Source organism: Piliocolobus tephrosceles, chromosome 21 (genome assembly GCF_002776525.5).
Source record: "Piliocolobus tephrosceles isolate RC106 chromosome 21, ASM277652v3, whole genome shotgun sequence".
NCBI classification, from domain to species: Eukaryota; Metazoa; Chordata; class Mammalia; order Primates; family Cercopithecidae; genus Piliocolobus; species Piliocolobus tephrosceles.
In genome coordinates, this window is record NC_045454.1 from 18,327,855 (window position 1) to 18,352,105 (window position 24,251).

A 24,251-nucleotide genomic window follows, 5' to 3' on the forward strand; every position below is an offset into this window, starting at 1 on the left:
CGTCAGTCCTCCAAAAGTCCATCTGCACTGACCAATCTGCCAAACGGCCTTAAATTTACCAACATCGGGTTAGCTCCTACCCACCAAACCTGCTCAAGGCAAACAGCCTTTAAAAGGTTCCAGGAAATTGCAGATTTGGCAAACTGGGATCAGTCTGCACATGGACCATGGCAAACTGGCTGCTTCCAGGGGTGGGGACAATCCTGTCCCATTCTGGAGAGTGGCGGGTTGGAGAGGCTTACTGGCTGATTTGAGCTGAACTCCCCACTCCCTACCCCACCCTTGCCCTGCCTTGGCTGGAACCGTGGTTTGCTCCCAGATCCAGACCCTCTCCCTGCAAATTCCCACCCAAGACAGTCGGGCAGGGCCCCCAAACACACCCCACACACACAAAACAAGACAATGTTTTAATTGTAAAACTAACTCGAGGCAGGGGTGGGGGGACCGGGGCTGTGCTGACCGGGCAGGAACCTGAGTCTTCAGGCAGTGGTTCTGCCCAGGCCACCCCGCAGGACAGGGACCATCTGTCCCCCAATAAGGGCAGGGGCTAGAGTGTTATAAAACGACAATATAAATAGACTTCTAGAAAAGAGGAGGCTGTCCAGGTGCAGTAGTCATTTGCTGCAGGGGCTGGAGAGGGTGGGGGGCCCTGACCCTGTCTTCCCATCCAGCCACAGAAAGGGGGTGCAGGGCTACGGGAAAAGGCCACTCTTCGGACATTCATGATCGACCCCCACAATGGCTCAGGGGGAGAGGGGGCTGGATGTCAGGCAAGGCGCCAGACGCCCCCTTGCAGGCTGGAGGACGGGGTGGCTGGATCTTTGCACACACGCACATGCACACTCACACGCGTGCACACACACACACGTTCACCTCTTAGTGTTCTCTCCACCCCCAGCAACCCCCACTGCAGACTTCCAGTGACGGGAGGGCCGCTGTCCTCCTGGAGACAAGAACACGGGGGAGGGCCTGTCCCAGAGGGTGAGGGTCCTGGGAGCCTCACTTGCTCCCACGAGTCCCTGTGTTTTTCTAAAAGTCACGAGATCAAAACCGGAGTTCAGTAGTAGGGTCCCATCTACCCCCGGCAAGGAGGGCGGTGCCACACGGAGCATCTCCCGGGCTGGGAGGAGTGGGAGGCCTGGCCCCCTACTGGCCTCAGTGGGGCGGGGGTGACCCGGGGGGCTCTTTGGTCGAGGGGAAGGGCGCTGGGCCTCATCTGGTGCGGTTCTGGCGCATGAGGGGCACGATGCTGGCGGGCGGCCCTGCCTTGGCCAGGAATGGGTGCTTCAGCAGCTCGGCTGCCGTGGCCCGCTGCGCAGGGTCCCGCACCAGCAGGCGGTCCAGGAAGCCCTTCAGGGATGGTGACACCTGTCGAGGAGGAGGGGAGGGTCAGGGGGTGAGGGCCCCACTGATGGTTTGCTGTGGGGCCGCAGTTTCTGCCTCTGCCAAGTCAGCTGGCGGCATGTACTGTGCAGGAAGGAAGCGGGCAGAGGTCATGGGTGTCTAGAGCTTGGAGTGTAGACGGGACAGGGACAGGGACAGTGATGGTGCCTGCGATGGCGCTTACTGTGTGGCCCCAGAGGAAGCGACAAACTCTGAGGGCTCATGGACTCCCTATTTCCATGGCTTAGCAAGGAGCTGGAAGCAACTGGGCCCCAGAGGTGCCCCTTTCTCTCCTGGCGAGTCCTCCACTAGGGAGGTCCCGGCCCTGTCCTCCACTTCTAAGTGTGCGAATCTCTCTAGGGCCGCCGGGCAGAGCCCAGGGCAACAGTGAGGGTGCGGGGGACCTGTGGCTCTGCTGCCTCTGTCGCCCAGGCCCCACAGACGGGGTCTGCACAGACACGAGGCCTGGGGGTGGGGGGCCCAGCACACAGTAAGCACCATCCCGTCTACACCCCCTGCTCCGGCTGGCGCACAGTTTCCCGGCCAGGGAGGGGCCTACCTTGTGCAGGTTCTTCAGTCGGGGCGGCAGGTTGTCCCGAATCATCTTCATGGCTTTGAGGGGTGGCTCGTTGAAGTAGGGGGGCTCTCCGTCCACCATCTCAATCACCATTATCCCCAGCGACCAGATGTCCACCTGGAGCAGGGGAAGGGAAGCAGGACTGAGCTGTTGGGGGATGGTGGGTCCTGGGGAGGCCGTAGGGAGGGACCGCCCGAACGCTGTCTCTGCCTCTGGCTCCCGGAGTCCTTGGCCCAGAACTCCCTCTTGGACACCCAGCCAGCAGTCCACGCACCAGGGAGCCCCTGAAGAGAGCTGCCCACCCCGCACCCACCCCTCTTCTTTCTGTCAACTGCCCCCAGGTCCCCTCCCTCCCTCAGTCCAGGTGGCATCCAGTGGTGGGTTCAGGACCAGGCGGCCTCATCACTACAGTGGAGACACAGTGATTGGTTCATAAATAGGCACAGGACCCAGCCTGGGTCAATCAGAGCCAACCTGGGAACTTTACCCAAAACACCCAGGGAAAGAGGGGAGCCCGCAGGCGGAAGACACCTCCCAGAGCTGCTGGGGCCAGCTCTGCTCCCACAAGGGGAAAGCCGGCCTGTGATGACAACGCTCAGAAATCAGAGCCAAGGCTGGGCGAGGTGGCCCACACCTGTAATCCCAGCACTTTGGGAGGCCAAGGTGGGCAGATCACCTGAAGTCAGGAGTTCGAGACCAGCCTGGTCAACATGGTGAAACCTCATCTCTACTAATACAAAAATTAGCTGGGCATGGTGGCCGGCGCCTGTAATCCCAGCTTCTCAGGAGGCTGAGGCAGGAGAATCGCTTGAAACCGGGAGGCGGAGGTTGCAGTGAGCTGAGATTGCGCCACTGCACTCCAGCCTGTGCGACAGAGCGAGACGCCATTTCAAACAAACAAAACAAAAAATGAATGAATACATGTATGCCTGCAGTACCTCCTCATCCAGAGCACCATTCCTGGCAATCACTCCCAGACTGGGCCCCACCTCCCGCCAGCGCTGCAGCTGGAAAATGGCAGCGTATGCTGTCCACAGCGGGACAGCCTCACCACCCTGGGGCTCACCTCTGGCCCGTAGGGAAGGCGGGAGATGAGCTCTGGGGCCATCCAGTAGGGCGTGCCGACCAGTGACTTCCTTCGGGGCACTTCCTTGCTCACCTGGGCACAGAACCCGAAGTCTGACAGCTTCACCTGGGGCAGGGCAGAGGCAGTTGGGTCAGAGGAGCTGGCACTACAGGAAAGGAAGCAGGGAGGTCCGCCTGCGTCATTCCTTGGCTTCAGACATGATGTGCCGCCCAGAGGACAGAGCTGGGGCCCAGAGCCAGACCAATGGGAAGCTCCACCACCGCCTGGTGGGGGTCCTCGGGCGAGTCACCTCCCCCAGGATCCCCTCATTTCCCTTCCTGACAGCCTCTGGGGCTTTTGGCGGCAGTGGCCTGAGTACTGCAGATAGCAGAGGCCGGGCTGGAGCTGGGAACAGGGGTGGCCCCAAAAGCCTGTGCCCTGGGGCCCTGCTGCCCTTGAGCAAGTCTTCAGTTGGGCTGGAGAGGAAGGCAGCCCCGCACTGGGGCCGTGAGGGGACACAGCCTGCCTTTGCGACAACCAGACCCTCCACACCTCAGCAACTGTGGGCCCCTGTCCGAGTTCTCAGGATCTCTATGGGTCTTCCTGCCTCCAGAAAACATCCCCACAACCGTGTGTGGACAATCTCAGGTGGCCCACAGATGTCGCCAAAGCACATCTGTAGACATCCGGAGCTTTCCACAGACTGTCGGTGACACAGAGCTCTCTCTGCCTCTGACTGGACTGACTGGTGGGGCTTAATCTTCCTTGGGGGAAGGGATGGAGTCATCCACTTCTGCAAGCATTTCATTCAAGTCGAGGACCCTCTCTCACAGGAAATCACGTCCACCCGGCGTTATAATCGCCATGGCCTCAGATTCGGAACCTCAGTCCAAAGTATGGAAGACAGGGCTGGGGTCCACGGCCCGCCCCGGGTGCTGGGCAGGGAGCAGCTTTGCAGTGGAGAAGCCTGCGGTGCAGGCTGCGCTATCTGCCCAGATCCCTGTCCCTGGGCCCAGCGTCCTGTGCTGACGGCACAGCCTCCGCCAGCCTCTGCCCTCCCACTGCATACAGTCCCCACGGAGCTGGAGCCTGACTCCGTGCTGCTCCACGACGGAGAGACGAACTTCCAGGCTCCTCAATCACAGACCTGGGGGTCGGAGCTCACCTACCCTCAAAGGGGATGGGGAGAGGCGGGGAAGCCCTGCAGCCAGAACCCCACCACCCCTGCGCCCCGCCGCCCGTCCCCTCACCCTGCCGTCATGGGTCAGCAGGATCGAGTCACTCTTGATGTCCCGGTGGATGACGCCCTGGGCGTGCAGCACTGACAGGGCCTGCAGCACCGCCAGGCACACGGCCGCGATCTGCTCCTCGTTCATCCTGTGGGGTGGGGTCGGGGGTGAGCAGTCAGGTGGACAGCACCCCGGGGGCCAAGGGGGATGCAGTCCTGCCTTGGGATGGGAGGACTCTGAGACCACTCGACCCCACTCTGGAGCGGGAGGAATGGAAGACAAGGCCCCATCCCGGAAGCCCAAAGCACAGCTGGTTTGGAGATGTGGCCCCACCCCAAGCGGTCTGGAGGGGACTTGGTTGTGTCCCAGGAGGGGTCTGAGGCCCCCGCAGTACCTGGTGTGGGTAACGATGTCGGTGAGGGCGCCTCCTTCCAGGAACTCCATGACCACCCAGAGCTCGTCGCCCACCAGGTAGCTGTTGTACATGTCCACCACGTTCTCGTGCTGGTAGTCCCTCATGATCACCACCTGTGCAGGGGCTGCATCAGCGGTGCGGGAGGCGGGAGGGCTGCCAGGCCCGCCTCAGACTCAGCCAGCGCCACCCCCCTGGATCCCCCTGCAGGTCCACATCGAGCTTGTGCTCACTGAGGTCACCTGGACTGCCCTCCCCTACTGCCACAGCCATGTGGGCCTCAGAGCCAGCTTGAAGCCCATGCGTCCCTTCTGGGGGTGCGCCCCCTGGGCACATGCCCGTCTCAGGTCAGTCCTGGGCTGGTGCTGGCGGGGGAAGTGTGAAGACAGCGTTCAAGCACAGAGCTGAGACCCAGACAAGCAGGTGTGGGGCAAGGATGAGAGAAGAGGCGTGTCTCTGGGGGTGGATGAGGAACTCAGGCGAGGAGCTCCTGGTGCAGCCAGGCGCTGTGATGTGCAACGGGGCCAAGAGGGGCCTCACACACCCGGCAAAGGGGCCTGGGCTTCCTACTGTCAGGGCACTGTGGGGCGCTGCCAGGGTCTCTAAGGAGGGACGGGGATGGGGTGGCCTGAACGCGAAACATCCTCTTGGTCATTGTGTGGGCTGTGCCGAGGGGACGCCCAGGAGCTGAGGCCGGGGCGGGGCACAGGGAACCCAGGAGGGGCAGGTCTGGAGGACACTGTACCCTGGAGCCCGGGCGGGCTTCAGTGGGTGCGAAGGGCCTGGAAGACACTGGGTGAGGGGTCAGTGGGCCGAGGAACCCTGGGTCTGGGGCTCAGGGACAGAGATGTGGGTGAGAGTGCTGTGAGGACAGAGGCAGGGACCCAGCTGGGGCGGAGGAGATGGCCTGGGGAGGGAGAGGAGTGAGGGGAGGAGAGGAGCCTGGCCCAGCATACAGGAGTGCAGGGAGAGGAGGGAGGGCAGGATGGGAGGACCGGCAGGGTGGCAGGGTGGCAGGGCAGCAGCGCCCGCACCTCGTTGAAGAGCAGCTCGCGCCTCTGCTGCTTGCGCAGGTCCATCTTCTTGACGGCCACAAGCTTGCCCGAGCTGCGCACGGTGGCGATGCACACAATGCCCGTGGAGCCCTCGCCAATCTTGATGAAGTTGTCCAGGTAGGAGCGGGGGTCACCTGGGTCCACCACCAGCTGCAGGGCAGCCCGGAACTGCTCATGGGATACTCGCTGCGGCTCCCGCTGTGGCGAGCGGGGGCCAGGGGGCCCGGGCACGGCAGGGGTGGCAGGGGCGGCAGGGGCGGCTGGGGTGCGGGCTGGTGGGGCCAGCTGGGGCTCCGAGGCGTGGGGGCCCAGCACTCCAGGGCTGGGGGCACCTCGGGCTCGGGTGGGAGGCCGGGAGGAGGAGGAGGAGGACTGGGGGACGGCCAGGCCCCCCGCTGATGGCCCGTTGGGGGCCACGTCATGAGGCTCCCCCTGAAACAGAAGAGAGAGGCAGCTGTCAGTGATGGGTTCCAGGGGCCAGCTCTGCTCCCTAAGCAGGAGAGAGACCCAGTGATGGGACAGACACATGGGTGGTCAGGATGAGATGCATGGTGGCAGGGTGGGGCTGGAAGGTGGGGACGGAGGAGCAATGGGCAGGGGACAGCGGGGCCCTGGGGCGGGGGATGGGTTACCTGGGCACCCCGGGATGGGTGGTCCGTGTCAGCCCTCGGGTAGGTGTTAAAGGGCCGGCCAGCTGCCAATTTCGCCCCACTGGCCAGACCAGCAGGCTGGGGGGTGCCGACGTCAGGCCCGGAGAGGGGGCGTTTGTCCCGGGAGGACTCCTGGGGCCCCCCTGAGCCCTCCCTGGAAGACTTGGGCCTCTTCTCTGGCCCCACCCGTCGCCTGTCACCACTGCCGCCACCCGCCTCGCTGTGACTGGCGATCCGGCCTTGGCTGCCCGCCTTTCCTGGGCCCCCTCTGGCCGTGGTGGCCGGCTCCTCCGGCATCCCATTTTCCTGGCGGGCACGGGCGGGCGGCGGCGGGCTGTCTCTCCGCAGGGAGTTGGAGCGTGTCACCGACATGTTCTCAAACTCATCCAGCAGCAGCGTGAGGGCCCCATCCTTGGCACCTTTGCTGCCCCGCACGATGGTCTGGGGTCCCAGTCAGTGGTGGGTGGGGGCCCAGCAAGGAGTGGGGCACACAGGACGTGCATCCGACACACAGGGATAGGACAGCACGACACACACAGAGACAAGACAGAGACGCAATGAAGAGATGCCATGGAGTGACAATGGCATGGGCGGTGCGGCCCCTCCCCTCCCTGCGGACGCAGCTACAGGGGCCGGAGGAGTGATCGCCACGGCCAGGCTGCTGCCCCCTGGGCTGGGTGGGACCCTGGGAAGGCACCCTTTTTCTCCTGTTCCCCACACTGGCAGAATAGTCCTGCCCTGCGGGGCTGGGGGAGGGAGGACAGAAGCCGACCCATCCCATAATCAGCCCCGAGGGCTGCAAATGACAGCGAGCTGGGGCCTGGCCTGGCACTCCCTCCCCTGTGCGCGCCAGTGTTCCTTAGCCCCAAAACCACACTCTGCTCCCGTGAACCACAAGGGGTGGGGGACAGGGAGGGTCAGAAAGGCCTGGTCCCAAAGTAGAGGGCAAGGCGGTCCCAGGAGCTGGGTGGCAAATACAAACGCTGGTGGGGACCAGGCAGAGCGTCCAGTGCGTCCCAAGTCACCCTGTCCCCACCCTCTGTGGTCTGAGTCGTGTCCTGCAGGGCCCCTCTGCCCCTGCCCCATTTCCAGGCACACGGGTGTCTCCCCGCCACGCCCCCGCCCAGGGCCGCTGCTGGCTGCTCCCTCTGCCTGGAACAGCAGCTCTCAGGGTCACCGTGCCTCCCTCCCTCCACTCCTTCAGGTCTTCGCTCAAAACTCAGCTTCTCAGTGAGGCTTCCGCTGGCCGCCCGTCATCTAAAATGCCAGCCCCTGCCCTGCCTGCATTCTACCCAGAGCTCCTGACAGCAGCTGATATAGAGCACGCAGGCATCTGTCTGCTCCCGGCTCTGCCCAGTGCACGCTCTGGGCAGGGATTGTTTTTTCCTGTCTGCTTCAGGTCCTGCTACATGTCAGCACCTAGACCAGCATCTGGCGCACAGCAGGGGCTCCGTGAACTTTTGCTAAACCACGGAGTCAGTGAGGCGGCTGTGCAGACGCCACGGTGAGCTGAGAACATGGGCCCTGCTGACAGGGACCCTGCCCAGGGTTGCCAGATATCCTCCAGCCGGAGGCCTGCCTCTAATGTGCAGAAAACACTGACCCCACAAAACCCGTGGTCTGCTGCTGCCCTGTCTCTCCTGGCTGTGGCTGTCTGCCTGGAGCCGGGCCTTGCCCAGGGGCCCCAAGAAAGCAAGGTGGACACAAGCACCGTGAGCACCTGCTCTTAGAACAGGGAATTGAGGCTAGGAGAGGTGGCTCACGCCTATAATCCCAGTACCTCGAGACCAAGGATCACCTGAGGTCAGGAGTTTGAGACGAGCCTGGCCAACATAGCGAAAACCCATCTCTACTGAAAATACAAAAACTAGCTGGGCGTGGTGGTGGGCACCTGTAATCCCAGCTACTCGGGAGGAAAATCACTTGAGGCAGGAAAGTCTCTTGAACCCAGGAGGCAGAGGTTGCAGCCAGCCAAGATGGCGCCATTGCACTCCAACTGGGGAGACAGAGCAGGAACGTGTCTCAAAACAAAAACAAAAACAAAAACAAACAAACAAAAAACCACAGGGGGTTGAGAGGGCCCTGGGAGGCCTGAGGCCTGGACAAGGGCAGCAAACAGAGCCCCAAGACAGTGCCGGCCACCAGGCCCTGTGTGTGAATTCAGGTGTCCTGCCTCCTGGTGGGACGGTCACAGGCCGGCCTCACATCTGGCGAGCCAGGCAGGGCGTGGAGCTGAGACGGGTCGGGTGTGGCCCGCGGCCCAGAAAAGCCAGTACCCCGCCTGCGGAGGCCACTGCCACTCGGCTCCAGCTGGTCTGTCACCAGATGCCAGAAACGGCCTCGGAAGTGGTCTGTCACTTTTTCAGTGGTGGCAAAGAAGTCGAAGCATTCAAAAGCGTCCTGTGTGGGCCACACGGACTCCTCAGTGGGCCACCACACTGAGGCTGCACTTGTGTCTACAGCCAACTTGTGGGCCTCGGGGCTCCTCCCGCCAGGCCGGGCTGGGCACCGGGAAGGGTGAGTCCCCAGGCACACCCATCTCTACCGGCTGGAAGTAAACCTGGCCGAGCTCCCCTTGGCCTGCGGCCCCTCCCGGTCCCCACTGACCACGGGAGAGAGTCCAGGCTCCAAGGCTGGCTTCCGAGGCTCAGCAGGGACTCAGGCCAGGCCAGCCTCATGCGAGGCCACACCCAGACACCGGCTCCACAACTCTCACCATTTCACATGGAGGCAGGAGAGGGGTTAAGAGCATGGGCCTTGGAAACAGACACTGGTTCAAATCCCAACCTTGCCATTTTGCTCTAGATGGCAGGAAAAAAAAAAACCGAAAACCAAAAAGCCCGTGTTTCACAGGACTGATTTCCCCCACTAAAGCCCGGCCACCCCAGCGTCTGCTGGAATTCCTCCTCCTCAGCTCTGGGCTCCGCCTCGGTGTCCCCTCCTTCCAGAAGCTTGCCTGGAGCCCTGGTCTGGGTCAGGTGCCTCCTCCGGGCTTCCCCATCCAAGCCCTGACCACTTGGGGCTGTCACCCTCTGGGGATGGGTCTGTCTCCCACTGCCATGAGCTCTGGAAAGGCTCAAGGGTGCGATGGAGTGTGGTCTGGGGCACAGCAGCATGGCCCCCAGGGTATGAGTGTTCGGGACACAGCAGAGCTTGGAGGCTGGTGTGGGGGCTGTCAGATGGGCCATGGGGGGCTCAGGTTGGGGAGGCATGGGTTCTCAGAACTTGGAGCCAGTGGGTGGAGGGTGAAAGGCCAGCGTTGGGCCCAGGATCAGGGTCGAAGGCTGGGGTGTGTCTCTGTTGCCATGTCAGTGAGGAGGTGTCAGTCATAGGGTCGAGTGTGGGGTTGAGGGCTGGGGTCACTTGGGGGTGGGGGTGGGCTGGGGGAGGTGATGGTGGGTGCCGCATACCTTGGGGGCCCCGGGCTGGATGGAGGTGATGCAGGCGGGGTCGATGAGGGGCTTTGGCCGGCGAGCTGACTCCTCGATCAGGCTCTGCCACTGGCGGGGCAGCCCCGTGAACTTCTGCTCGTGCTGGTCGAAGCCCGTGTGTACGCGGTGCTCGAAGTTGGACGGCGCGGAGATCTCCACCCGCTTCTTCCTCTTCCCAAACATGATTCCCGGGGGCTCGGCGCGGCCTGCGGGAGGGAATCGTGGTGGGTGAGTGAGAGCCTGCCTGTGTCTCTTCCTCCTCTGCCCCTGCCCTGTCCCTTCCAATCTCATCTTCCACCGGAACCAAGGGGAGGCAGGAGCCTCCTTCCGGGCCTCCCTGCTCACCCCTGCCCCCATCTGTGTGGCACACACAGCCAGAAGGCATCCGTGAGCACCTGAGCCGCCATGTCCCTCTGCTCAGAACGTTCCTGCCGCTCTGTCTCCCGCGGGCCCACAAGGCGCCATCACCTCTCTGTTCTCACCCCCTGGAGACCTCAGGGCCTTTGCACGTGCTGGCTCCCCTGCCAGAAGCTCACTTCCCAGTGTCCGCACAGGGCTCCCCGTCTCCTCCTTCAGTTCTCAGAGCAGCAGTGACTCTTTTCCTGACCACCCCAAGGCAAGCAGCCCCGTGTCCCTCTGTCCCCGCTCTACATCACCGTCACAGCCCGGAACTCATGGAAATCCTGTCTGTTGCTCCGTCTTAGGTTCACGAGTGCAGCATCCACACCACTCCGCTAGAATGTCAGTGCTACCTTCTGGCCAGGTCTCATGTGCCCCGCTCCCCCACATCCCCCACTATGCCTAGTACACAGCGTGTACTCAGTGGACGGTCACTGCTAGCCTGGCCACAGCCACCGCCGCTGGTCCAGCCCTGAGTCTGGGCTGGGGACGCACACACCGTTGGATAGTGCCTCAGCACAGAGTTACTGAGCCCCTGGGGCAAGAGGGCACCCAGGCAGCCTTGCCGCGACATTCCCCTATCTTTAGGATCTGTGGTCTTCAGTCCGGCCCTTGCCATAGTACCAAGCACAGAGCAAACGCCCGACCAAAGCCACTTTAAAAAACAAAGGGGCTGAGGGGGAGACACGCTGATGGCGGCATCTCACAGACAGCCTGAAGAAAGATGGGAAGGGGAGCCAGGCGGCCAGAGCTGAACTCTCCACCACATGCTGCTGTGACCTGGGGCAGGTGACAACCTCTCTGTGCCGCGGATGAACCCCCACAGGGCTGCTGCGAGGGGTCATGGGTGACTGGGAGCCAAGAGCTTGGTGCAGGGCTGGGCAAATGCGGGGGGCCTGTCGCTGGAGGCCACTGTGATGGCCGGGGCGGCTCCCACAGTGTCTGTGGGAGGAGGGGCCCAGTTCCTGCTCCCCCCGAAGGCCCCACCCCAGCTGTCCCACGCCTGGGCCCTGGAGTCGCACACACCTGGTCTGACGCTGGTGGGACAGAAGTGCCCTCAGGCAGGTGACCACTCCTCTAGAGGCTTCGGGTTACTCATCTGCAAAATGAGAGGAATGCATCCGTTCACTCATTCACTCATTCATTTAGGAATAACTCAGCAACGGGCCTCCTCTGTGGGGCAGACAGACCTGTCCCCATGCAGCAGCAGCCCAGGGTGGTCAGGGCTGAGGGATGGGAGCATGGGACCCAGCCCGGAAGGACGGCGGGGTGGGCAGCAGGGAGGCTTCCCGGAAGAGGGGAACAGCTGAGACCAGAGGACGGGGGGACACGCAGGTGGAGTTTCTGTTCTGTCTTGTTCCCAGCTGGCTCCCCAGAGCCAGGCACAGTGCGCAGCCCAGAGAGTCCCATGGCCCTAGTGAGAGGACAGAGGACGCGCAGATGCAAGTGGCCCCTCCACACCTGCTTCTCTGCCCAGCTCAGGCTGCCTTCATGGGAGCAGCCAGGAAAGGTGAGGCCCTGGCCCAGAGCTAGGACCATCAATGGAAGCCAGCCAGGGGAACCGGTTTGGCGGCGGGAACCCCGTGGGAGGCGGGTGGGGACCCGGCAGTCAACCTGTCTCAACTGGTCCCAAGAGGCCACCGGGTGGTCAGAGCTGGTCTGGCCAAGGTTCCCAGGGTTGGCCCAGTTTCCCTGCTTGCCCTGGGGCCCAGGATGCAGGGCGGGCCGGGGGCCTCCTCTGTGTCTGCCCAGCCCCTTCTCCGAGCCCAATGCCGGCGCCCTGAGTGCTGCCCAGCCCTCCCTCGTGGCCTTCCAGCCCGGCCCATCCCTGGTGGCCCTGACCTACTCTCTCGCAGCTTTCTAGGCCCAGCTCCTAGGGTCATCTACATACCCAGCAGTCCCCATCTCCCCACTCTGCCTGCTGTCACTCCAGAGCTGTGTCCCATGTCCTCTGGCTTCTCCGTCCTCCCAGATGTCCCTCCACCCCCTTTGGCCCCATGCCCAGCCCGTGACTCTTCATCGTGAACCTGTCACCCCGCCCATCCCACTCCCTCCCCACTGCGGGACACTAGGCTGTTCCCACAGTCACAGGAACAGGATCAGCCACGTGACCCTCACTAAGCCCAGAGGGCGGACAGCAAGGCAGACCCGGAGGTGGCAGACGCCTGCGGACGGGGCAGGAGAAGCCCGGAAGGCGGGCGGCTGACCCAGCTAGCAGCACGGGGTCTGGGGTATGTCCTCCGAAGCCTGGCCTCCTGCCCTCCCACCCATAAACCCCCAAGGGAAGGGGGCAAGGGGCACGCCTCCGGATATGTGCCTGGGGCCACCCCTTTCCTCTGGGCACTGCAAAGAGGGCAGGACAAACAGAGGAACTGAACATGTTTATAATGACTAGGCAGCGGCCCCACCCTGGGCCCTCCTGGGCAGCTCCAAGCCCTGCTGGCTTCCCCAGCACACGCTCCCTTCCCGACATAAGCTCCTGATCTCGTGGGGGCCGCAGAGGCCGTGCCAGGCCTGGGAAGAAGGGGAAGAGCTAGGCAGAAAGGCTGGGCTTGCCCAGGTGCAGGGAGGGAGGGGTGGGGCCTGGGCTCCTGGGCCAGCTCTGAGCTTGGCAGTCAGGCTGCCCAGGGCTCCAAACCCCAGCAGGGCTGCTATGACCTGCCCTGTATGACTTCACTTTCTGTGTCTGTGAATTGGGGATCTAACCCAACCTGGGGACCTCAATATGTGGCCCTGAGTGAGCAACTCAGCCACGCTGTGCCTCAGTTTCCTCCTCTGTTCAAAGATGGCGATGACAGTAGCTGCTTCCTGGAGTATTTCTTTCTTTCTTTATTTTTTTAAATGGAGTCTCGCTCTGTTGCCCAGGCTGGAGTGCAGTGGTGTGATCTCAGCTCACTGCAACCTCCGCCTCCCGGGTTCACGCAATTCTCCTGCCTCAGCCTCTCGAGTAGCTGAGATTAACGGTTGCCTGCCACCACATCCAGCTAATTTTTGTACTTTTAGTAGAGACGGCCAAATTTCACCATGTTGGCCAGGCTGGTCTCGAACTCCTGACGTCTACTGATCTGCCCTCCTCAGCACCCCAAAGTGCTGGGATTTTATAAGGAATTACGGAGAACACAGAGCACGGAGGGCCTGGCCCAGAGACAGCGGTTGGGATCAGAGCCAAGGCAAATCACACGCAGTAAGTGCTCAGTAAGTGCCGGTCACCATTCCAGTAGCAGCCAGCACTTACTGAGTAGCTACTGTGTACCAGCCCTCTTCCAGGCACTTTACCCAGGTCCCACATCTGGCCCTGGAGGGAGGGGCCATTATAAGCCCCGGATTACAAACAGGGAAAACAAGGCAGAGAGGGGGACCTCATTAACCCCGGTGACCCAGCTAGGATGGCAGAGTGGACCCCAGACTCCAGGCCTGTCTGCAGAGATTCGCGGGTTCCGGCCCTGCTGTGTCTAATCCCCTTCCATCCTCACAAGCATCCTCATCCCAATTCACAAATAGGGAAACTGAGGCCCAGAGAAGAGAAGGTCCTTGTCCAGGGCATGGACAGGAGAAGCAGCCAGTGAGAAGCAGCCAGGATTTGAACCTGGGCGGCTGTATGTGGAAGGCACTGAAGGCTGGGCTCTTACCTGCCTGTCCTGCTGCCCTGGAGGGCTGAGGTGACGCTGTTGGTTTTTATTATTATTATATTATTATTATTATTATATGATTACCATCATCCTCTCAAGGCTGGTCCTGGCCTCCCCTCTCCCTCCCCATTCTTTCTGTCTATACCCAGACCTTGCCTTTCCTCTCCTGGCCTAGTCTCTGCTGAGTGAGGGTCCCTCCCTCCTGTGTGGCCTGTCCTGGACACCACAGGCAGTGGGAGGAAGCACAAAGTGGGCCCCCCGGGCCCCCACCTCCCCCGTGGCTGTTCACCAGCCCTACCCATGGGCCTTTGCAGCAGGAAAGATGCTTAAAACCAACCCTTCCCACCAAATGTGGCCTGAGGCTCAGCTTGGTACCCCCACTACCACAAGGGACCCATGGCCAGAGCAGACGCTGAAGCTGAGCTCACAGGCACCCCCAGCCGTGGTGGTAAAATCTCTCACTAAACTTACCAAGCAGAGCTGGGCCTGGAAGCCAGTCCTGCCCACTCCAGAGTCCACAGCCTTAAACCCTTCGCTGGCCCCCAAAATGCCTCCCTGTGGCCTGAGAGTCCCCACAGGACATGCCTATCACCCCACTGCCCTCCTCTCCTCCCAAGCACTCCTGTACTCACTGTGCCCTGGCCACACAGGTCCCCCCGCTGTTCCTCAAATCCTAGACACGGTCCCACCTCAGTGCCTTTGCATGGGCGAGTGCCCCACCTGGAACTCTCCTCTCACGGCCCTCCCTCCTCCCCTGACTTCCCAGGCCCGCCTGTGCTCACAAGCCCTGCTCCTGTCCTGTCGCCCTCTACGCCCATCTCTGCTTTATCTTTCCTCAGGGCTCTTACCACATATATGGTGTGTGTGTGTGTAATTCTTTTTTTTTTTTTAGACAGAGTTTCACTCTTGTTGCCCAGGCTGGAGTGCAATGGCGTGATCTCGGCTCAATGCAACCTCCGCCTAGTGGGTTCGTGTGATTCTCCTGCCTCAGCCTCCCGAGAAGCCAGGATTACAAGCGTCCGCCCCCATGCCCAGCTAATTTTTGTATTCTTAGTAGAGATGGGGTTTCACCACGTTGGCCAGGCTGGTCTTGAACTCCTCACCTCAGGTGATCCACCTGCCTCAGCCTCCCAAAGTGCTGGGATTACAGGCGTGAGCCACTGGGCCCAGCCGTGTATGTAATTCTTCAGCGTCTGCTGGGTGTGGTGGCATGCGCCTATAGTCCCAGCCGCTTGGGAGGCTGAGGCACGAGAATCACTTGAACCCAGGGGGCAGAGGTTACAGTGAGCCAAGATCACGCCATTGCCCTCCAGCCTGGGAGACAGAGTGAGACTCCGTCTAAAAAAAACACTGCCTGTCCCATGCCTTCCCCTTGACAGCATCTGTCACAGCTGTAATTTTACGTTTGTCTGTATGGTCCTTAATTAGTATGTCTCCTGCAATGAACGGGCAGCCCCATGAGGACAGGGCCTGTCTGTCCTGGCCACTGCTTTGTCCTCAGCACAGGCCTGGCGCAGTACAGGGGCTCAGCAGGCAGCTGGTGGTTAAGAGCCTACTGCCCAGTCCCAGGTACTGACTCTATGACTCCAAGCTGTGTGCCCCTGGACAAGTTACTCAACCTCTCTGGGCCTCAGTGTTCTCATCTGCAAACCGGGGGTAGTGATAGTCCCTACCTCCCGGGAATGTTGGACGAGCGAATAAGATGACACGTGTAAAACATTTACAACAGTGACTGGTGCCGAGTGGGGCCTCACTGCAGGCTCGCTGCTGTTATCAGTACTGCCAATCTTGCTGCTGAATGATGAATGAATGAATGAACAAATAAACTACAGAGGATGCCGGGCACGGTCCCTTCTGCAAATATGTTAGCCTTACTTTTTCCAGGGTTGGGCGGGGGGAGCCTGACGGGCTGTTACTGTCTGGTAACAGGTCTGCCTCTCCCACTGGACTGGGAGACCCAGGAAGGCAGGGCCTGGGGCCCCATCTTAGCCACCCTGTGTCCCCAGGCTTGCCCAGCACAAGGTAAGGTACAGCAAAAAGACTGTGGCTGAACAAAGAGATGAGGCTTCCTTTATCCAGCCAGGCCCAGGCTGGAGCTCAGACCCCCCAGTGATGCCAGGGCTGGCAGTCTCAGGCCAAGCCCCCCTGCCCCGAATCTGACCCAGCACAAAAAGGCACAGACATAAAGGGCACTGCTGGTGCCCTTCACTCCTCAGAAGTACCCAGGGTGGGGATGGACACCACAACACAGAGTGTGCGGGAGCCCATACAGCCTGGGAAATCGGAGCAGAGTCATTTATTCCTCCCCTGAGGCTGGGCAGGGGGAAGGGGGCGATGTGGCAGGAAAGAGGCTCTGCCCCTCTCAGGCCCCAGCACCCAAGCCCTCTCACTGTCCACTTCCCCTGCTGTGCAACACACAAGGCTGCGCACAGCCACCAGGAGATACACCAGGCAGCAACCATGGCCTCTCCTTACAGACTCAACACACAGCAACGAGCGAAGCCATCCTACAACCCATGCACGCTCACACACACGCTCACACACACGCACACACACATGCAGGCACACACACGCACACACACGCAGGCACACACATGCTCACACGCACACTCACGCGCATGCATACACACACACATGATCCCTAGACACAGATGCATGTGAGGACACACCAGAGCGTGCACATGTGCAGCTGACACTACACAGAGCCAAGCCCTAAGACCACCACACAGACATGCAGATACACACCCAGCCACACAAACCACAGGCTTCCAGCCACATGCACTGGTCACACGGAAAGCTCCCTGGCCATTCTTCTCAAATATTTATCTTAGGGGAAAAAAAGAAAACTTCCCGGCTAGCCGGCAACAGCAGCAATCCACCCTCAACCCTACAACATCCCGAGCACCCAGCGGCGGCCCGTACAGGAGCATGGGCTCAGGAGGCTGGTGACCAGGGCTCAGTGCCTTGCTTGCCGCGGGGCAGAGGAAAAGCACATTCACCAAGAGCCTCTGCTCCTGTCTCTAGAATATGGGGCGCCAGCAGAGTGTGCCCCAGAGGGAGCTTCTGAGGCTTCAGTGGGAGAAGGTGGGGGAGTGGCTCTTAAAGCCAGCCTGGCTCAGAGTACACGCTCAGTGAGTGGGAAGGCCGTGGCTCAGTCAGCCCACACCTGGGCCCCAGAAGAGCCATGGATGGACCGTGGACTTTCACACATACTGCAAAGACTCGTGCACCCAGAGATGCAGACACTCCCAGAGACCCACACACAGAAACACAGGGACACGTGCGTACACGCACAACGCCGCAGACACTCCACGACTTCGAGGGAAAGCCATGCTGCACCCCAAGACACACACACACACACAGATAACCCCCAAGATACAAATCTACACCAGGGGGCCCCCCGACCCCAAAACCACACACAGCAGGCAAGGAGACCTCCATGGACCCAGGCGAACCCAGTCAACTCCAGGATCACCCAGAGTGAGCGAGGCACAGTCTCACAGAAACTTCTGCCCCCATGCAAGCCAGACCCCAGGAGCGAGCTCCCACAGAGAGGCTCAGGGATCTACACTCAGATGCCTGCAAGTCCCCAGCAGACAGGCACCTGCCGTCATGCACATGTTTAAACACGGTGACCCCGCCCCAGCCCCAAGAAAGGTGCAGCCTTCGCACATGCTCACACTGGCTCCAGTGGCCAGACGGCAGACCCTCCTTCCCCAGCAGCCAGCCTAGCCCTCCCCTCTCCCCTCCCTCCTGAGGCCTGGCCAGCTCACCTCCACCACGCTCCTTCCCACTTCCTGGGCCACCCTCAACGGGACGGGCCTGTGGAAAAACAGGCTTCCAGCTAGAAAGCAGAGTAGATCCAGGGCTCCCCAGGCCCTCGACCTGCGCACCCACCGAGAAGGGCTGGCTGGGCTCTAGGCTCCAGCCTCCAGGGCAGCGGTGGTGACGCGGCCAGGCTGGCCAGGAGTTGAGCCTTGACTGTGGCTTCCACCCACGGAGGGCGGGAGGGAGGCGGGGCTGAGCCTGGAGCTGGGGTGGGTGGGCCTGGGCCACGTGGCCCATAGCTGCCTGGATAGAGGGCAGGGCTGGGCGGGGACCCCAACCACAGCCTTTGCTTCAGCAGGGTCAGCCTCCCACCCACAGGCACACCCGGCCTCGCCCCCCCCATGCCAGTCTAGGTGCCAGGGGCTGGAAGGGGTGACTACACAGCAAGGCTGAGTGCCTGCAAGCGGCTGGCCAGGCAGCTAAGGGGCAGCCAGGTTTGAAACAAGGGACTGGGGTACGTACACGGGGGCGGATGGGGAGTGACAGGGGCCGCTAGGTACAGGATAGAGCCCCGGGGAGAGGGGTGGGTGGGCTCTCTGACATGGAGGCAGAACTGGAGAGCTGGAACTTGCTTCTCCTCCACCCTGACCAAGGCTGGGATTCTAGCAAGTGCCCAACATGGGCTGGAGGAAAGGGGCCACTCTGCCCCCTCACCCATGAGGAGGAATCTGAGACAGCCTGACCGGGGGAGGGGCGAGGTCAGGGGAGACCACGGTGAAGCCCCCATACCGCCATCCCAAGGTGTGAGAATGGGGCTGGGAGGTGTGGATGGCAGGAAAAGGAGGAGGGAGAGGAGGCCGGGAGGTGGAATGCCATGCTGGCGCCGCCTCACCAGGATGAAACTAACCTTGCTGAAAATAGGCAGCTCGACATGACAAGGCCTTATTCTAGGCCAGGCCCTGCTCTTGGCACAGGCATGGGCTCAGGGCTTTGTCTCACTGCTGCCCCTAAATGGGACAGGTCCTTCCGTAGGCCCCTTTCATCACGGAGGAAACTGAGGTCCGGAGAGGCAGAATGACTTGACGCCCAGGGAGGTCAGGCGCTGGGACTCCCAGGCCGGGTGTCTGTCCTGGTGTCTGCGCCCTTAACCAGCTGCTCCGAGCATGAGGCTGGTGTGATCAGAACCCCCATTGAGGAACAGAAGAAAAAGACGCTCTGCCGCACTCCTCCCTCCCCTTCAAATCCCACCTCCTATGCAAAGGCTGGCCCGAGGCAGAGCTCGCAGGTATAACTGTTTCTGCTGTGAATACTGTCTGTTCCCCCTCCACCCCAGCAGGCTGCGGAGGGCTGCCTGGTTCATCCCTTCTCACCCTCCGGCCCCACGGGAGGCACCTGCTCCTCCAAGAAGCCCTTCCTGCCACCCCAGGCTGGGTCAGGTATCCTCTGGGCTTCAGCCCTGCGCACTCCACCCTGCACCTCCCCATGCCAGCCCTGACCACCCAGGCAGTCGCTGTCTGCAGCCTACCCGCCTCTCATTCATTCGCTGAGCTCCAGGCACATACCAGGCACGCCTGTGGGAGGCCCTGAGAATTCAGCACTGAACAAACTCCACAAAACTTCCTGCCCGGGGGAGCTGACATCCTAGAGGGGCTCCATCAGGGACTCGAGTCCGATGGGCGGTAGGGACCAAGGCTGCTGGGTGCCCGGGCCCAGGATGGGTACCCAGGCCACAGTGAATCCAGGGACAACCGTGAGCAAGTGCCCGGGCACACGGCAGACAGAGGCCCCTGGGTCCTTCCCACTGCCCTGCTCTGCAACACCCCTGCCCCCGCAGCCAACTCCTCCAGGGCAGATGTTATCTCCACACAGAGAACGTGGGCTGGGAGGCCAGCGCTAGCTCTCGGGGCCTGGAACTTCCATCTCCACCTCCGTCCACCCCCTGCCCACAGTGAAGAGGAAGTCCAAGGAGGGGCTGGGCTGGGCTCTGGACCACAGCAGGGCAGGTCTGGGGGATCCCAGAAGTCCCAGATCTCAGGCCACCGCCTCCCTGTGGGGTGGGGGTGGGGCATCTGTCGAGTAACCACCCAGAGAGGAGGAGCCAGGTGGGGCAGCTCTGCAAACCAGACGGGCAGGTTTGGGCTCTGGCGGGGGAGTGGGTGGGGACTGGACAGCTCGGGACAGCCACAGGAAACGAGGTCTCCAGGGGACGGAGAGGGCGCTGCACTGGGCGATTCTCAGTGATTCCCACTTTACCACACTTACGCTTATCTACCCCTTTTCCTTTTCCTTCTCTCTGTCTTTATAATACAGGCACACGGTTCAAAAGCCAAAAGGCACCAAAGGGTAAACTGTGACAGGATGTCCTCCTTCCACCCTGGCCCAGCTCAGCCCTGGAGGCTAGACTTCCGGTTGTTTTTTTTTTTTTTTTCTTTCTGAGAGATCCTACATGTGTGTACGGGTACACACGATTACCCACTTTTTAAAAAACAACAGAAATGGCAGCCACACGACACACAATATTCTGTACTTTGCTCTTCTCAAAAACATTCCATGGCTCTCCCACGCTGCTGGCACTTGGGAGGAGCTTAGCAGCATCCAGCGGAAGCAGGGACACACGCTCAACCTAGCAAGAGCTCTCCTGGATACACACTCCAGCGTAACGCAGGCCCATGGGGCAGGAAGCACGCGCAAGAAGGGACTGGAAGCAAGACAAATGCTCGTTCCCAGGAGGTGGCGAATGAAGGGTGACCTACAGGCTCCAAGGCACTGCACACGACAGGGAGAGTGAATGAATGACTACAGCTACATGTGGATGAGCATCAAAGAAGAGGCCACACAGAAGAGGCAAAAACATCGAACGGTACTCCGTCCTCGGACTTTAAGGTTCAAAACCAGGCAAAAGGAAACTGCTTCAGGCTGCATACAGAGGTGGCAAACAGAGAGAAAAGCAAGCACATGAGGACCTCAAAAGTCAGGAGAGTCGGACTGGGCATGGTAGATCATGCCTGTAAACCCAGCACTCTGGGAGGCCGAGGCAGGAAGATTACTTAAGGCCAGGAGTTCGAGACCAGCCTGGCCAACATTATGAAACCCCATCTCTACGTTTTTAGAGAATTAAAATTAAGGCCAGATGGGGTGGGTCACACCTGTAATCCCTGTACTTTGAGAGGCCAAGGTGAGATCACCTGGGGTCAGGAGATTAAGACCAGCCTGACCGACATGGTGAAATCCCATCTCTACTAAAAATACAAAAATTGGTGGGGCATGGTGGTGGGCACCTGTAATCCCTGCTACTTGGGAGGCTAAGGCAGGAGAATCACTTGAACCTGGGAGGCGGAGGTTGCAGAGAGCCGAGATGATGCCACGGCACTCCAGCCTGGGCGACAGAGTGAGACTGTTTCAAAAAAATAAAACAACAACAACAAAACACAAAAAATTAGCCGGGCGTGGTGGCACATGCCTGTAATTCCAGCTACTCGGGAGGCCAAGGTATGAGAATTGCTTGAACCCAGAAGGTGGAGGTTGCAGTGAGCTGGGATTGTGCCACTGCACTTCAGCCTGGGTGATGGACTCTGTCTCAAAAAAAATTAAAATTAAAAAGAGTGGATGCTTCTGCAGGGAGGGAGGGCCTGGGAGCTTTTGGGGGTAGGGGGAGGCTGGCACCATCTGTTTCTTCACCTGGAGAGGTGACTACATAGAGTTTTCCCTTTATAGTAATCAGTTTTATAAAACATAAGCGTTTATGTTTTATGCAGTTTTCACTGTGTATCCTAACAATTTATAATTATGATTTTAAAGAAAAATGTATATATTTACACAATTGTCCCCTGGTAGCTGAGGGAGCCGGGGGTACCACATCCAGGGATGCTCATCCCTCAGTCGGCCCTCCATAACCGCAGATGGAAAAGCTGGCCCTCCACAGTAACTTTTCAGACCTTGGTTGGTTGGTTGAATGGGTGGGTGCAGAACCGGTGATCCTGAGGGCCCATGATACCGACGGCCGACTATATACACAGTAGTTCCCCTTACCTGTGGGGCGTATGTTCCAAGACCCCCAGTGGGTGCCTGAAACTGTAGATAACACCGACACCGATCGCCATCAGTTGGAACACGTTTCTGTTCCTGTCTTCCACCCCCCAAATGGAATGCCTTTTCCACAAGCACTTATGCCCTGTGGCTGTAACTTTTGCAGTTTGAGGTGTGACAGTAAACCTAGCACAAATTCTTTCCCTTCTTCACAATTTCATGGACAGAAGGCTCGTTCTTACTGTAGAGCTTAGTAATCTTAGCATACAATTTTTTTTCTTTTCCTTATTAGGTCAAATACATTCCTCTTTTTCACTTAAAGGAAGCACTTTACGGCTTCTCTTTGGCATATCCAAATTGCCAGCATCACTACTCTTGCACTTTGGGGACGATGTTAAGTAAAGTAAGGGTTACCTGAACATAAGCACTGTGGTACCGCAACAGAAGATGCGATAACCGAGAGAGCTACGGAGTAGTCACAGATGGGTAGCACATACACCACGGATATGTGGGAAAAGAAAGGTGATTCATGTCCCAGGCAGAACGGAGTGGGATGGCTCAAGATTTCATCCCGAGGCTGTGCGGTGGCTCCTGCCTGTAATCTCAGCACTTTGGGAGGCTGTAGCAGGAGGATCATTTGAGCCCAGGAGTTCGAGACCAGCTGAGCAATAAAGGGAAACCTCGTCTCTACAAAAAAAAAAAAAAAATAAAATAAATCACAACTCAGCATGGCGCGCAATTTAAAAGGTATAAGCTGTTGGGCCGGCGCAGTGGCTCACGCCTGTAATCCCAGCACTTTGGGAGGCCGAAGCAGACAGATTCCTTGAAGTCAGGAGTTCCAGACCAGCCTGGCCAACACGGTGAAACCCCATCTTTACTAAAAATACAAAAATTAGCTAGGCGTGGTGGTGCACGCCTGTAATCCCAGCTACTCGGGAGGCTGAGGTGGGAAGAATCGCTTGAAACCAGGAGGCGGAGGTTGCAGTGAACTGAGATGGTGCCACTGCACTCTGGCCTGGGTGACAGAGTGAGAGTCCATCTCAAAAAAAAAATAAATAAAACAAATGAATTGGTTATTTCTGGAATTTTCCATGTACTTTCAGGCCATGGTTGGTCGCGGGTAACTGAAACCACAGACACACTGCATAGATACATGTGTCTTGGTGATCTTCCCTGCCTTGATCTTGGCGGAGCACTGCCTTGCTGCTTTGGCCGCTGTGTGGAAGGACTGTGATGTCTGGAGCCAGTCCCCATGGGGCCAGAGTGGTGGTTCCTGTCTTTTGCTCTTATAAATGGTGCAGCAGCACTCACTGTGTGCGGCTGTCATTTCACAGGTGTGCAAGTTTGTCTGTGGGTAAATGCCCAGCAAAGTTCACCACTGCCAAGTGGCCCTGCGTGAGGCCTGTCCCCCACTCACAGCCCCCCTCGGTGGTGCCAGGGCCTATCCCCTTGGCCTCGCAGCATGGGGTGTGGCCAGTCTCTCTGATCTTTGCTGATATGTGAGATCTGGCCCCCCTCAGCCTAGTTTTCATTTGTATTTTTCTATTTAGTAGGGTTGAGTATCTTTCGTATTTATAAAAGCCATCAGAATGTCCTCTTCCGCCAAGTGTCTATTCAAAGCCTTTGCCTTTTTCTGCTAGGTCAGGGAGATCTTTGTAAATCTAATCTGATTGTATCCTCTCCTGCTAAAAACCTACTCAGGCCCGGAGAGCTAAAGCCGTCCCCTCACCAGGGTCACGCCCACCTCTCTGTCCTCATTTTTGCACACTTTCCGCCCCCAGTCACCTGCTACAGCCACACGCAACCTCCTTCCCACGTTCACGGACTCCACCAACAGAAATCCAATGTGTGTCTATCACGTGCCGCCGGCGCGGGGGCAGGAGCGCAGTGTGGGCCCTACCCCATCAGGCTTAGAGTCAAGCACCACACACAAAAAATGTGGAAGTCCAGCTGACACACACTGGCTGGAGGGAAGGGTGGGCAGCAGGCCTGAAGGGGGATGGACGGTGTGGTGGAGACAGATCGTGAGAGAGGAAGGGGAGACAAGGTGGGTGCCAAGGACAGGCCTAGGTTTTCGTATTCTTTTAATTTTTATTTATTTTTTTTAGAGACGAGGTCTCACTATGTTGTCCATGCTGGTCTTGAACTCCTGAGCTCAAGCCATCTGCCTACCTCGGCCTCCCCCGGTGCTGGAATTACAGGTGGGAGCCACTCCACCTGGTCCCGGCCTGGGTTTTACAGATGTAACTTTGGCTGCCCTGTGAAGGATGGGATCAAGAGCCTGAGTGGGTGTGAGGATGAGTAACAAGGAGCCAGTGCTGTCTGGGCAACTGATGAGGCAGCCAGGACGGCAGCGGTGGAGAGAGAGGGACAGACCTGGGCTATGTCTACCAAGAAAAGGCAGTGCTCGCTGACGACTCAGACACTGGGGCTGAGGAGGAGGTGGTGTCAAGGATGACTCCGAACCTGGGCCCAACACAGTGCCATCTTCTACACGGGGAACCCTAGAGGAGCTCCAAAATGCCAGGTTCCAGAGCTCTTTTTTCAAGAGCTCCATCTTGAAAAAGAAAAAAGAGAGAGAGAGAGAAAGCCAGAGGAATCCCTCTCCCCACACTTAAGGCCTGCT

The 24,251-nt window shown here is 59.6% G+C and overlaps 1 protein-coding gene across 1 annotated transcript in view; it reads right to left on the bottom strand.

Moving 5' to 3' along the window:
• Window positions 1-390: 390 nt before the first annotated feature.
• Window positions 391-24,251, bottom strand: part of PAK4 (p21 (RAC1) activated kinase 4) — a 48,340-nt gene continuing 24,479 nt past the window's right edge. Inside the window, exons 2-10 of the mRNA XM_023229342.1 lie at window positions 11,229-11,301; window positions 9,783-10,009; window positions 6,355-6,813; window positions 5,702-6,154; window positions 4,650-4,783; window positions 4,277-4,403; window positions 3,027-3,152; window positions 1,943-2,077; window positions 391-1,368 (exon numbers count right to left, since the gene is read on the bottom strand). Coding sequence (XP_023085110.1) covers window positions 1,213-1,368; window positions 1,943-2,077; window positions 3,027-3,152; window positions 4,277-4,403; window positions 4,650-4,783; window positions 5,702-6,154; window positions 6,355-6,813; window positions 9,783-9,986 — 1,794 coding nt within the window. The 5' untranslated portion in view covers window positions 9,987-10,009; window positions 11,229-11,301 and the 3' untranslated portion in view covers window positions 391-1,212. The remainder of the gene's footprint in view (window positions 1,369-1,942; window positions 2,078-3,026; window positions 3,153-4,276; window positions 4,404-4,649; window positions 4,784-5,701; window positions 6,155-6,354; window positions 6,814-9,782; window positions 10,010-11,228; window positions 11,302-24,251) is intronic.